General features: G+C 50.0%; 1 protein-coding gene across 1 annotated transcript in view; it reads right to left on the bottom strand.

The window, feature by feature from the left end:
• Positions 1-1,525: 1,525 nt before the first annotated feature.
• Positions 1,526-14,269, bottom strand: part of LOC138429711 (liprin-alpha-1-like) — an 80,265-nt gene continuing 67,521 nt past the window's right edge. Inside the window, 4 exon segments of the mRNA XM_069571441.1 lie at positions 1,526-1,734; positions 3,018-3,190; positions 4,034-4,185; positions 10,032-10,254. Of these exon segments, the coding sequence (XP_069427542.1) occupies positions 1,679-1,734; positions 3,018-3,190; positions 4,034-4,185; positions 10,032-10,254 (604 nt within the window). The 3' untranslated portion in view covers positions 1,526-1,678.

Raw genomic sequence — 14,269 nt, 5'->3', positions numbered from 1 at the left:
TCTACTGGCCACCTGATGGCACGTATCCTCCCATGATCGTGAATCTGCCCTGATGGGAGAGCACTGTGTTCACTCACCACTGATGTACTCTCTTTCAGCTAAAGAAGGAATCCGTTCTAACCATGCCTTTTAGGTGGCTGGGGAAACAATGAAAACTTTTTTCTTTTTTTCTTTTTAGTAAAAGTCCATCTCCTGCAATACCTGGGATGTTCTTATACTAAAAACTTATTCACTGAAAACCAAATTTAACTAGATGTCTTGTGTTTTACCTAACAGGCTTACTCCCAAGGTAAAGGGGGTTCCCATTTTAGCTTCCCATCCTAGGAGTGGCACTTTGTCTTAGAAAGGAATGTATTTAGTCCCTGAGGCGGACCCGAATGATGCCCTAGGGAGTGTGCGTGTGCACACTTGTGTGTGGGAGCTGTTCATGTTATGTTATCAGCAGCCTATTATTCATATATCCATAGAAACAAGAATGTAGCAAGGGGAGGTGGGAGGGAGAGTCAAGAGGGGCGGGACATACGTACACCTATGGGTAATTCAGATTGATGTATGGCAGAAATCAAGCGATACTGCACAAAATTATCTTTAAGTTAAAAAGAACATAGCAAGATGGTCAGGAAAGTATGAAAAAAAGATTTCTCATAGAGATTTATCCTCAACTCCATGTACATCTGGGAGCAGGCTATCCACCATCATCAGACCCTCCCCCAGCATCAGGCCCTCCCCCAGCATCAGCCCCTAGTCCAGCATCAGATGTGCCCCCCATCATCAAGCCCGAGTCCAGAATTAGACCTTCCCCCAGCATCAGGGCTTTCCCAAGCATCAGGCCCTCCCCCACCCTCAGACCATTCCTCAGTATCAGGCCCCCCACCTCCAGTATGAGGTGTGGGAGCCCCACTTGTCTGATGCTCCTGAGCACACTCAGGCAGCCCCAGAGCAGCAGGACAATAGCTCTGTCAGGAGGTGCATCTTTAGGAATCACCTGCGGAGCAGCAGCAGCTGGGGTCTGTCCAGGCCAAGGAGAGGCAAAGAGAGGCACTTGTGCAGGAGGCACTGGAGGCTATGGGCACGTTCCCCAGCTCTGCTTCCTCCCCGTGCGGGCTTTGCTCTCCTGCTCCCACGGCGCTGTCCTTCCAGATTCAAGGTCTCCTTGACATCTCAAGCCTAAGTCCTGAGTCGCGTCCCAGTCCAGCGTGGCAGAGGGCTGGGAACACCCAAGCTCAAGGGCTGAAAGGATCCCAGGGGGAGAGCCGGGCCCCAGCAGGTAGCAGGGCAGGGGATGAGGGTGGCCGCCCACAGAGGGCCCGCAGCAGCACTGGAAGGAGAGCAGTGATGCCTTAGCTCACATGGGGACGCTGCCCGGCCTGGCACTCAGAGATGTTACCGCCAGCAGCTGTGGGGATGCGGGAAGCCCAGTGAGGGACACCACGCCACCAGGGCCATGTGGGTGGGCACTGCTGACCATGGCCTCGGTTTTCATTCCGGTTCCAACTGTCCCTCCAAGGGCGGACGGGCCCCCTCTTCCAAATGGCACAGGTGTTTCCTTTATGTGGGACACCGCATTCCTGCCTATCTCTGTGGGCGCTGTTGTCGCTCATCCTGTGTCTTTGTCTTTACAACCTGTGCTTGCTGCTCTTCCAGTTTACCTTGGGAGCAGCCCGGATTTTCTGCATTTCTAGTTGTCAGCGTCCACTGGGGCTTTCCAGGTGGTGCCAGGGGTAAAGATCCTGCCTGCCAATGCAACAGATAACAGAGATGTGGGTTCGATCCCTGGGTCGACAAGATGCCCTGGAGGAGGGCATGGCAACCCACTGCAGTATTCTTGCCTGGAGAATCCCATGGACACAGGAGCTAGTGGGCTACAGTCCCTGGGGTCGCAAAGACTCAGACACGACTGAAGCAGGGGAGCACACACTCAGGTTTTAGTTCAGTCGCTCAGTTGTGTCTGACTCTGCCACTCCGTGGACTGCAGCACTCCAGGCTTTCCTGTCCTTCACTAGCTCCTGGAGTTTGCTCGAACTCATGTCCACAGAATCATCGTGCCACAGAACCGTCTCATTGCTGCCGCATCCACCAGAGAGGTGGCTGGGGTTCGGGAAAGTGCCTGGGCCCGCTGCATGGGTGTGAACCTGCCCTCACCACTCCCTGACTGCGTGACCGTCACTGCGTCCTCCTCTGTAAATTGGGAGGGGGCAGCATCTGCTTGGTAAGGGGCACACACAGCATCAGTGTAGAATCAATGCACCATCCATCTCAGCATTGTATTTATTAATACTAGGGATAGCATTTAATAACCTGCTCCTTTTGCTCTCTTGCCACTTAACTGTGCTCCAGACCACATCTGCTCCACTTACCCCTGCAAATCCCACACCCAGCACAAACAAGACTCAACACGTTTGTGGCTGAAGAGGCAGGAACATACTGTCCTCAGGGAGATGAAGCCAAGCGAGAGGAGGGCCTAATGATAACCCTGTGTGATGAGGGGACCCCAGGAGGACCTCCGTGGCTGTGGGGTGGGGTGGGGGGCATGAGAAGAACCCATGATGAGCTCCTGGGGAAGGTAGCAGCAAGGAGGGCAGGGTGTTCATTGTGGGGTGTCCACAGATTGTATTTCACCCCTCACTGATGAGCACTTAGGCCGTTTCCAAACACGTGTCACTGTTAGGAGGAAACAATCATTGCCCAGCTCCTACTCAATCAAATTCGTAGAATATGTTTCTAGCACTGGAGTACAATCATCTGCTGTATTCATTCCATGCTCCATTCATCCACCCATCCAGCCAGCCATCTCTTCATCCATCACCCACTCACTAATCCATCCCTCCATCCATCCATCCATCCACTCATTAACTCATCTGATCATCTCAGACCCACTGAGAAGACAGACACCTCCTCCTCTCTGGCTCCCAGGAGGACCCCCAGCGTGAGTGACAGGAGCCTCGTAGGGACAATGGGGGAGACACAGAAGGGACATGCCTGCAGGCCCTGCTCCCTCTGAACAGTGAAGCACCCACCTGGTGCTAACGCCTCCTTGCCGGGGTGTTCAGGCCGGCCCTTTTCCTTCCTATGAAACCAGCGGTGGATGGAGGACGTGATGCCCTTCTTCTTTGGGACTTTCTGCAGTGAGTCCTGCCTGCTGGTGGTATTGCTGGGGTTGTTCTCGGGGCTGTCCTCAGAGCCTGTCGAGCTTTGGGGAGAGAAAACAACCTTTAACAGGCACCCTCGTGCAAACACACACCCCTGCACAAGAGCTACTGAGAGAAACGGGTGTCCAGCAACACCCGCGCCTCAACCTCGCAGCAGACGGTGGAGTCTCCTTCACCAAACACACTTCACACGAGCAGTGCAGGCTCCCGGGCACAGACAACCACCCCAGGAAGCTGAGATTCTCTGCCTCGAGCTCTCCCCCGAGGAGGGCTTCACTCCAGGCCAGCTGGTGCAGAGGGCGCCCCGACCCTCCCTCAGGGTCGCTGCTCGGCAGGTGACAACGCTCCAGGAGAAGGCGAGCTCCCCTGCTCTGGGCGGTTGCCCCCGCCTCCTGCAGGGTGACGGGCCCTGGCCGTGGCAGGAGAGCGATGGTCACCGTGCAGGGCTGCTGGTCAGGTGACCACACGTGCCCCCGATCGCGTGCTGCCCTGCTCAGGACGGGAGCCCAGGTGGAGGTCTGAATGAGGACAGTGTCCGTCACAGGAGGGGACAGAGTCTCCTGAGACGAGACCCCTGAGGAAAAGGGAGGGACCCTCAAGAGCGAACCCGAGAGGCACGGGGCCGTCACCGGCAGGAACGTGCCCCAGGCCAGGCAGACCTCTCTCAAGAGCAGGAAGAAAGCTCCCACAGGAGTCAATCTCCAGAGAAGGACATTTTCTAAAATCACTGAGGTCACTGTGCTCTTCTTCCCCAGGACCTGAAGTTCACCACTAACCACAGGCACTGAACCCAATGGTATTCCTTTAAAATCATCCTTGCAACTCTTTCAAAGACAAGAGGCGCAGGGCTCCTGAAACTGACGACGCGCACACAGGCCGCTTACGTGTGGGCGTCCCTGATGTCCTCTTGGTTGGCTGTGCGCAGCGACCCCGTGTGCAGGCGGTCCAGCCGAAGGGACTGCGGCGTGGCGGGGGTCGAGGTTTTAGATTTGATAGCAGTCTCATCATCTCCTACCTCTTCCCGGAAAGCTGAAAGCTGAGGGAGTGAGATAAGTGTAACATTGGCTAACAATAGACTGTTTTGAAAATGGCAATCACACAGGCTTTACGTTATAACCAGAATCTTATCTGAAAATCTATTAGCTATGCTTTCCCACAATTACAAAAAGAAACCCTTGTTCTAGCTTAATGCCACCTTAAAGACTGTCTTGTTCAAGAGAAGCGGGGCTATGGGGCAGCGAGAGCATTTGACTGAGTGCAGAGACCCTGGACGGGAGCCTCCCTGCAGCCTGGCTCTGCCCTCCCTGGAATCCAGCGACCAGACCGCCCTGCCGGGCAGGACAGCAGAGCGACGCCGGCCCTGTGAACCCTGCATGGCATGAACTGCTCTGATGAAAGGACTGTCCTCATCACAGGATGCTGCTCAGAAGCACCACAGCGAGAGTACGAAACCTCTCAGCAAAGCCGTCCAGACCTTTCTGTTTGAAGGAGAAAAAGATACAGCTTGTGCCAACACCCAAGGTCATTTGGAGAGATGATGCAGGTTACTGGATCCCAGGACAACAAGAGAAACACAGAAAAGGTACCTACACCTCCACGCGAACACCACGCGCCTGGATCACATTTCTCGGTAACAGACAGACTGGGGGCCACACACTGAAGTACTTACACGCAGTTTGAGGGTCATGCGCTCAGAGTGGTTTCCATAAAGCACCCCCAGGTCTTCACTTCGAGATGATCCTGTATCACCCTAGAGGGTCGGAGGTTCAAAAGGGAGGAGATATATGGGTACCTATGGCTGATTCATGTTGGCGTTTGACAGAAAAGACAATTCTGTAAAGCAATTATCTTTCAATTAACAAATAAACTAATAAAAACCCAAATGAAGGTGATCTCTCCTCGACTCCTAGCTTTTCTGCTGGTCCTGGGTGTGAGGACAGGAAGGACAGTGTGAGGAACAGATTAACCCCTCAGGGTCCAGACAGGTCTCACTGATACATCTGGGTGTGTGGTTAAGCCAGGGAAAGTTTTGGGAAACACGCATGGCATGCATTTTTATAAACAATGAGTGTGTTGTTTAACCAACTAACCTGTGCCTTTTCAGTGGGATTCTGTAAAGAATACAGAAGAAGGCACCCCATTCCAGCACTCTTGCCAGGAAAATCCCATGGATGGAGGAGCCTGGTAGGCTGCAGTCCCTGGGGTGGCTAAGAGTCGGGCACGACTGAGCGACTTCACTTTCACTTTTCACTTTCATGCATTGGCGAAGGAAATGGCAACCCACTCCAGTGTTCTTGCTTGGAGAATCCCAGGGATGGGGGAGCCTTGTAGGCTGCCGTCTGTGGGGTCGCACAGAGTTGGACATGACTGAAGGGACACAGCAGCAGCAGCAGCACTAAAGAATACTGGTCCCGTGCAGCCCCACAGGAGCTTGGTAACAACAAAGTGACTTAGTGCAAAACACAGCTGAACTCGGTTAACAGCAGCTGGATAAACTGGGCACCCTCCCCTGCTCTCTAACAAGAACCCTCTGACACCAGAAGGCTACAGAGCCTAGAAATTATCCACATGGAACTGAACAGGGATCAATCTCAAATTCAAGTTAAAATAAGCATTTCTAAAAATCAGAAAACAACGAACAGAGCAGGGAAGTGATGCACCTGGGTTGACTATGGACTCAGTGGAGACAAACACCTGCCTCAAGGTCAGGGACCACGCCAACCCCTTACCCCGGGCCTCCTCCTGAGCAAGGCCTCTGGGTCCGCAGCCTGGCCGCCCTCCCCCAAGATGGGAGCTGCCCCACTGGTGCCCACGTGGCCAGGATGGGCAGCACCGTGTCCACTTAACAGGAGGGCAAAGCAGGCCACAGAGTGGGCGAGCGGCACAACCAGGTTACCAACCCCAGGGGGACGGCGCTGCTCTGCTGTGCCCAGCAGAAGGGCTCCCGGGCACTGAGTGGGGTGAACTGGAGCGCGGCCACCCCAGTCCTGCAGGAAGGCCCAGGAGTGCTCGGTCAGCGGGCTGGGAGCAGGAGAGGGACAAGGAAGGCCAGCCCGTGGGGCAGTGGACTCCAACAACAGGGGCTCATCCAAGTGACCCGAGGGGAGAGGCAGCGAGCTCCCTCCTGAGGCTCCCTCCATCATGATGCCATGATGGACACAAGAGCGTCTGGAGGAAAGTGGGCTGGACGGCACCACAGTTAAGTGTCCAGGCTCTGATCAGACCAGTCCGCATCACGCTGCTGGGTATGAGAGCCTGGGCAGGGTGCCCGGCCTCGCTAAGCCTCAGTGTCCATGTCTCCTGAACGGGGAGAGCAGCAGCCTGGACCTCACCTGGGGATGAGATGACAGACGCGGAAAGCACGAGCCTGGCACACAGAGTCTCCTGCACACTGCGACCCACCATCATTAAACTGGCTTCCCACAAATCTAACATCTATGGCTCTCATTCAGTCATTCCTTGTAAGAAAACACTAAGCGGAAATTCCATGGTGGTCCAGAGGTTAAGACGGCACGTTCACTGCCGGGACACTGGTCTGATCCCTGGCTGGGGAACTAAGATCCCATAAGCTGTGCAGCATGGCCAAAAAAATAACTAAAGAAAATTTTAAAAATAATAAAAAATACTATGTCTATTATAAACAACCATGAGATGATCAGAAGGCAAACAAGTGGGAGAAAGGGAAACTGTTACAATTGTCCCAACGAATGACCTATTTCCAACAGAACCATCAGCACAGTTTAAGTGGTGGGTCAGTTTCATTACTTCCATTAAAACGTCTGTTATTCACCAGGACATAACCACACGGTGTTCATTCATGTTAAACCATAAGGACTTTTAATACTTCACAGAGAAAGAAAGGCCTGCTAAATTACTGAATAGTTTACCTTTCGACACCGCTTCCTTAAATCATGAGGCTGATAGATGCATGCAAAGAAATGAAGAGAAACCAGATTCACTGCGACTTTAAAGCTAAAATTTCAAGCATCCGAATAGGCAAATACAGGAAAGCAAAAATGAGGGCAAACTTGTAAGTGACATGAAGATTCAGAGAACACGTGACTGGAAACAGATCATTTTTTTGACCACAGAAGTTAAATAAGCTATTCAAGATTTACTGGAGAAACACTAGAAATTATTACTCAGGAAGATACAATTCTATTACATCATCATGATTTATTAAAGCACAGGATTCCGTACAACAAAGGCCCTTAACACTTGTCTATTCTCAGGCAAACTTCTGTATAAGTTATTTTCCCTTAATAAAAACATCTTATACTTTAAATTAGTAAATTAACTGATGAGGAAGTTACCATAATACCTATTTTAACATTGAACAAATCTAACCACCTCTTGGACATTAATGTAAAATCCTGACATAGAATTTGATTTAAAACTTCTCAGAATAAATTCATTAAAACAGGCTTCCTGTGAAAATAAGAATGAAAGCTAGCATAATAGCAGGTGCTGTCTTTACATTTTATTAACCGTAAAAGACACGTTTCTAGAGTCTAATAGAGACATTAACTGTGCAAAAGCTGATGAGATTTACACTCTTAAATACAAGCACCAACACAGAAAGGAGATTGTGTCAGCTCAGTTCAGATCAGTCGCTGTGTCACGTCCGACTCTTTGCAACCCCATGAATCGCAGCACTCCAGCCCTCCCCATCCATCACCAACTCCTGGAGTTCACCCAAACACGTATCCATTGAGTCGGTGATGTCATCCAGCCATCTCATCCTCTGTTGTCCTCTTCTCCTCCTGTCCCCAATCCCTCCCAGCATCAGAGTCTTTTTCATTGGGTCAACTCTTCACATGAGGTGGCCAGAGTACTGCAATTTCAGCTTTAGCATCAGTCCTTCCAAGGAACACCCAGGACTGATCTCCTTTAGGACGGACTGGTTGCATCTCCTTGCAGTCCAAGGGACTCTCAAGAGTCTTCTCCAACACCACAGCTCAAAAGCATCAATTCTTTGGCACTCACCTTTCTTCACAGTCCAACTTTCATGTCCATACATGACCACTGGAAAAACCATAGCCTTGGCTAGATGGACCTTTGTTGGCAAAGGAATCTCTCTGCTTTTCAATATGCTGTCTAGGTTGGTCATAATTTTCCTTCCAAGGAATAAGCGTCTTAATTTCATGGCTGCAATTACCATCTGCAGTGATTGTGGAGCCCCCCAAAATAAACTCTGACACTGTTTCCATTGTTTCCCCATCTATTTCCCATGAAGTGATGGGACCAGATGCCATGATCCTCGTTTTCTGAATGGTGAGCTTTAAGCCAACTTTTTCACTCTCCTCTTTCACTTTCATCAAGAGGCTTTTTGCTCCTCTTCGCTTCTGCCAGAAGGGTGGTGTCATCTGCATATCTAAAAGTCCATTAATTCTACGCTTAAGAGGATCATTTCTTTATGTAAGCACAATCTCACTTATGAATTATACATGATACGCCGTTTAGGATCCATCTACATTATGCTTGTAACTGCATGCTGCTGCTGCTGCTAAGTTGCTTCAGTCGTATCTGACTCTGTGCGACCCCATGGACTGCAGCCTACCATGCTCCTCTGTCCATGGGATTTTCAAGCAAGAATACTGGAGTGGGTTGCCATTGCCTTCTCCTGTAACTGCATAGTGATTCACCAATTCAACTTACTGCTATGGGGAAAAACACCATTTAATGAGACATGAAGACAAAGCACAGACCCAAAAAGGGCACACACGCTGGGGACCACAGCACGGCCATGACCAGAGCAAGTGGGGGGACGGGGGAGGGGAGATGGATGGGAAACTACAGCTTCGGGGGCGGGGGAGGGGTCTGGATTGATGACAACCAAGCAGACAACAGGATGAGACAGGAACTCTAAACCAATGATGAAAGCAGACACACCGCCGGAGAACTCCAACAGCAAGGAAAACATACAGAACTGTTCTGTAACAAATATTCGGAAAGAAATCAAGCATGAGACCACAGAGAAATCCTCAAAGAAATTTAAATAGCAACTAATTAGCCAATGATGCAAATTATAAAAACAGTGTGTCAAAAGACCACAAAATGGACTAGTTCCCACTTCACAGGCCACTAAAAGGATTCACAGTTAATTTAATGATAACCTGACTAACAATGCAGCTAACATGAAATGGGTGGTCACAGAAGAATGTGATAATACATGTCCAGTTACAAAGCAGTGTTGTACACGTGATTTCATGGGATAACAATGCACTCACAAAATCCAAGCTAAACACGCAAGAAAGTTGGAACATCTGCTTTGGAGCCGCACACTCTGTCACCAACAGCCCTAGGTCGTCATCCCATTTTTAGACTCAGAAAAGTGAGGCAGCCCAACCTCTTCCCTGGGGCCCTGGGGCACCGGGCTCTTAACCTGGTTTCACACACTCAGAGCTGGCCTGAGCCCGCGGTCGGGTCCATCCGCAAGCAGACCATGGAGATTCCTGGTTTTGTTCCCACCGCATGCCCTGCACCCTGCAGCCAGGCAGCCCCAATGGAACATGTGCTGCACGGCTTCCCACACCATGAGGGCTGCCTATGGTTACTTTCACGAAGCTGTCTGCTCCCTGAGAACAGAAACTTCCCTGAAGCTGCTGTGCCCAGCACAGGCCAGGTCCAACAACACAGAGGCAGGCTCTGGCTGAGTTCATGATGATGTGCTAAGCCTGTGGTCCAAATATCAAGACTAATTCATTGCTGTGCCATTGTGGAATGATTAAAGACTAGGCAGTTTAAAAAAGTGTAGACCTCTGAGTGCAGCAAATGTACCTGATTTTCTTCTAAGTGAAAAGAGAAAAAGCAAAAAACAAACAAAATAAAGAAAACCCACGTCCTGGGGGAAGGATGGGCAGGGAGGAGGCAGACACATACCACAGTCATGATGCCCAGCCGGTCTCCCTGCTGCGCCGGGCAGTGCCTCCTCCTTCTGGGCTTGGGCAGGGGCGGGCAGGAGCAGGCAGCTGAGGAGCCAGCAAGCAGGTTGAGGGAGCTCACCGACTTACAACGATGGAGGCTGCCTAAGCGCCCCCTGCCCTCCCTGCTCTCAGTGTCCTTGGCCCGCTGCTCCGTGTTCTCCTTCTCTTCTTCCACCAAACTAAAATAGAATAAAACCCGTCACCTGCCCTTGTCAGCAGAGAAACGTGTCTGGACAACAAATTAGGCTGGCATTCTGTGTCATGATTAGAAACTCAAGATACAGTTGCTCAATTAACATCTCAAGTAAAAGGTTCGACTTTTCCTCTTTTGAATATTCTCAAACTTGGAATAACTTAGCATTGAGTCTTACAAACTGGCCCCTGATCATTCACTCTTCATTTCATGTCTTTCCTCTAACATTCTGAAGGGGCCCTGGTGGCGACGCTCTTCCTGTGAGGAGATACCTGATGTTGACAACCTTTACCTCCCCGCTCTCAGGGCAGAGATACACGTCAGTGCGGCAAGTCTTTTCCACTGGGAATCGGGAACTCGGTACAATCAAAACAGCAATTCACGAACAAGCTGGAGTTTCTAAACACAAGTCTACAGACCAGATGAAGTGCTGAGTTGATCTTTCTTTTTATTTTTAATGTAAGTTTGAATATGTACAAATGCATCTCTTGAGGAAGTTCTGCACCAGCTTTGTGAGTTTCTGGATTCAGGTCAAAGTGCTGCATTAACCTAGAATTCACGGTTTCTGCTCTTCTCCCCTAATGTGTTGTGGATGATTTTATATAGCAGTTTAAATACATGATGATGCAAATAAAATGATTTTCAAATTAAAATAAAACATTCTTATAGGAAGTAAATTCTCCAGCTTCACTTCCACATATACAACTTGAAAGTTTTTCACTGTTGATAACAAGTTGATGGACAGAATCTACCATTTATATCAAGTCACTTGTCACATAAGGAAAAATCACTTTTACATGACAACTTGCTGTAAAAATAAAAATATTAATACATAACCGTTCCACATTTCCTGAGGGGACATGGAAAGACCATGCTTCTGATCTCGTCTGTGCTCAAACACGGCCCACAAAACCGTCTGTCTCGCCGTCAAATGGGCAGGCGGCACCACCTGCGTTTGCTGGTTGTCCCGTTCGCCCCCTGCCTTTCTCCCGGCCCCCCGCACTCGGTGGACAGAAATGGGCACCTCGGCCTGGGCTGACGTGATGAGAACAGTCTGAGCAGCAGCTCTGCCTGGTCCTGTGCAGGGTCACCGGCCTGCGGCCACTCTGAACATGGACTCGGGACACGGGCATATCTGTGTGGGTGTGGCACCAGGCAGGCCTCGGGGCCCCCAGCCACCCGGCTGCACCCAGACCCAAGGGCCCCTGCTCACCACGAGGCTGGCCTTTGGATTCTATCCCGTTTTGTAAATTGTTATCATTGCCAAGATGGTGTCTAAAGAAAACATCTTAAATATACTGATGAGATGAGAAAAACTCAAACACATGTCCTTGGACCACTGCCTTACAACAAGCCAATCTTCACACTGTTTATTAAGTGAAAAATGAAAATGCACATCTGAGTGAGAATTTGCCAACCCCAAAACCTGAGCTTTTCTCTTCCAGGTGGCCTTTCACCAGAAATTGGTGGGCTCTGAGGACACAGGAGGGTGCTCGGGCCACAGCGGACACTGCCTCGGCACCTCACCCACCTTGGGGCTCAGAGCTGAGGGGGGACACCCCAAAACGCCTTGGACAGAACCCCCCGGCTGACTGAGCTCTATCATCAAGGGCAATCTCAAAACTGAAAATTCTTGAAGCAGATCTGAGGTCAGGTTTCTTACTATGGAACACTCAGACTTCCCTAGGAGAAGGCAGCTCCTCAGAGAAATCGAGTTTCCGGGGAGCTGAGTTTGGGATCACCCACCTGATCTCTTCGTTGATGGCGTCCAGCTGCTCCTGCAGCCTCACACTCTGAGTCTTGGCATCGGCCTGCCCGCTGGGCGACAGCTGAGTGGCCGGGCTGAAGAGGGTGACCCTGTCGCCCTCGCTGTCAGACATGCCCTCATCACTCTGGAACACCTGGGCCATGTCCCCCAGCACGCTGGCTTGCTGCACACGCTCCCAGTCCTGCTCCTTCGCGGTCTGCACCTGGGCATGAGAGGACCACGTCTCGTCAGCGACATTCAGGGCAGCTCAAGTCTATCAGGAACTGAACCCAATTTTGCTTGGAAGCCCTGAGTCTGGAGAAATGTGGATAAACCAAAAAATGGAATCAGACTAAACAAATAAGTAAAGACAGCAAAACTCCACCTGGAAAAACTCAACTCGAAACTGAAAACACAACATAGAAAGAAAATACATGGGGATGCTATCCATCCCAAATACCACCAGGTGATTAGAGTCAGAATTTGTCTTCTCCTGGACAAAGGGTTACTGAAGACATCCTGCAGCTCTGAGCCACAAGGCTAGTTTACTAGTCATTAAAATAACCCAGGTGGGTGGGTCCTCAATCAGAAAGAGAAACAAGACCTGATGCCCACCACTACAGCCTTCATTCTTTTTTAAATGAAAGGATTCAAAGGACAAACCCTTAACTGAAATTCCAGGATGACTGATCAAGCTTACCTCTTTATGTGTGGCACCTAATTCGAGCCTACGCGTAACCGCGCTCTCAACTCAAATCAAAGGGGCCGAGTCACTGTGTGTTGCTGTGTGTATGTGCGTTAGTACACTCTTAGTGTATACTCACCCTCATACATGGATACTGTGATAGAATACCGTTAACGTCTCTCACTGATCTTAACGTCAAGAAAATCTTGTTAACAGCTTTAAATTCTAAGCTTGAGCGAACAAAATGTTATCCTAAATTAATTCTATTACCCAGTTTTTCACTGCAAGTTGATATACAGAATATAATACATCTTGAGACATTCATGCCAACTAATACTTTTTAACTGGGGTCTTCCCAGATGGCTCAGTGGTAAAGAATCCGCCTGCCAATGCAAGAGGGCAGGATCAATCCCTGGGTCAGGAAGATTCCATGGAGTGGAAAATGGCCACCCACTCCAGGATTCATGCCTGGGAAGCCCCATGAACAGAGGAGCGTGGTGGGCTACAGTCCACAGGGTTGCAAAGATTCAGACATCCCTGAGCATGTACGCAGGCAATGCTTTTTAACCATATAAAACTCTGACTTCTTACAGAAAAAAAATGTATATACAAGAATTCAAGAAGCTCAAAAGTCAACTAGTTACATAAATAAGTGCATCACCCTCCAACAAGGCAGCAAGTGTACAAATCCAAGACGGCCGGGGGGCTGGTACCTTCTCATCCAGGGCCTTGTGGTGCTCAAAGAGCAATCTCAGCGCCCTGAGCACCTCCACCTCGCTGGTCATGCTGGCTGGGGACTGTGCCTGCTGCTTGCCCGCCGTCAACTGGAAGGATGGCTGGTACTGGGAAACTAGGAACTCCAGGTGGTCCAGCAGCAGCTGCAGGGTGGGGCCAAAGGAGCACCTTTAACCTCCTGCTCGAATTCAGGCCCGATAACTCCTCTCAGCCTCATGCTATAGCCAGAAACATGCTAAGGCACGTCAGAATCCCGCCAGTTCTGTCAAAATTTAGAGTGGACTTCCCCAGGGGCCCAGTAGTTAAGACTCCACACTTCTGCAGGGGTCACAGGTTTCAATCCCTGGTTGGGGAACTAAGATCCCACACAAAGTGTAGTGTGGACAAAAATCTAAGTTAAGAGCACTCCCCCCTCAAATGTACTAAAATTATATTAGCTCTCATCATAAATTTGAAACAAGGTATGAGAACCCCAAACTGATCCACCCAGGTCTGCTCAGTGGGAAGATGTGAAAATGACTTGAAAATCAGACAGAGGTTAAGGACAGCAACACGGAGGCTAGCGGTGACCCACACGGGGCAAATGTCAACACGTGAGAATCCCCATTCTGACCCTGGTGTTGTTGATTTCAGCCTTGAGCACTGATATTTCTTCTTCTCGTCTCCGAAGATGCTCCCTAAGTATTTGTATATTCTTCTCCTAATAAACAAAGAAATGAGAAACTAAATGCAAACATAATTTAAAAAGACAGTGGGACTGTGAAGACTGGCCCTGTCAAGTCTCTCCAGGCTCCACATAAAGGCTCTCCTAGCCCCTCCAGAGAAGAGGGCGTC

This window comes from Ovis canadensis, chromosome 24 (genome assembly GCF_042477335.2).
Source record: "Ovis canadensis isolate MfBH-ARS-UI-01 breed Bighorn chromosome 24, ARS-UI_OviCan_v2, whole genome shotgun sequence".
NCBI classification, from domain to species: domain Eukaryota; kingdom Metazoa; phylum Chordata; class Mammalia; order Artiodactyla; family Bovidae; genus Ovis; species Ovis canadensis.
This window is presented reverse-complemented; position numbering and strand designations above follow the sequence as displayed.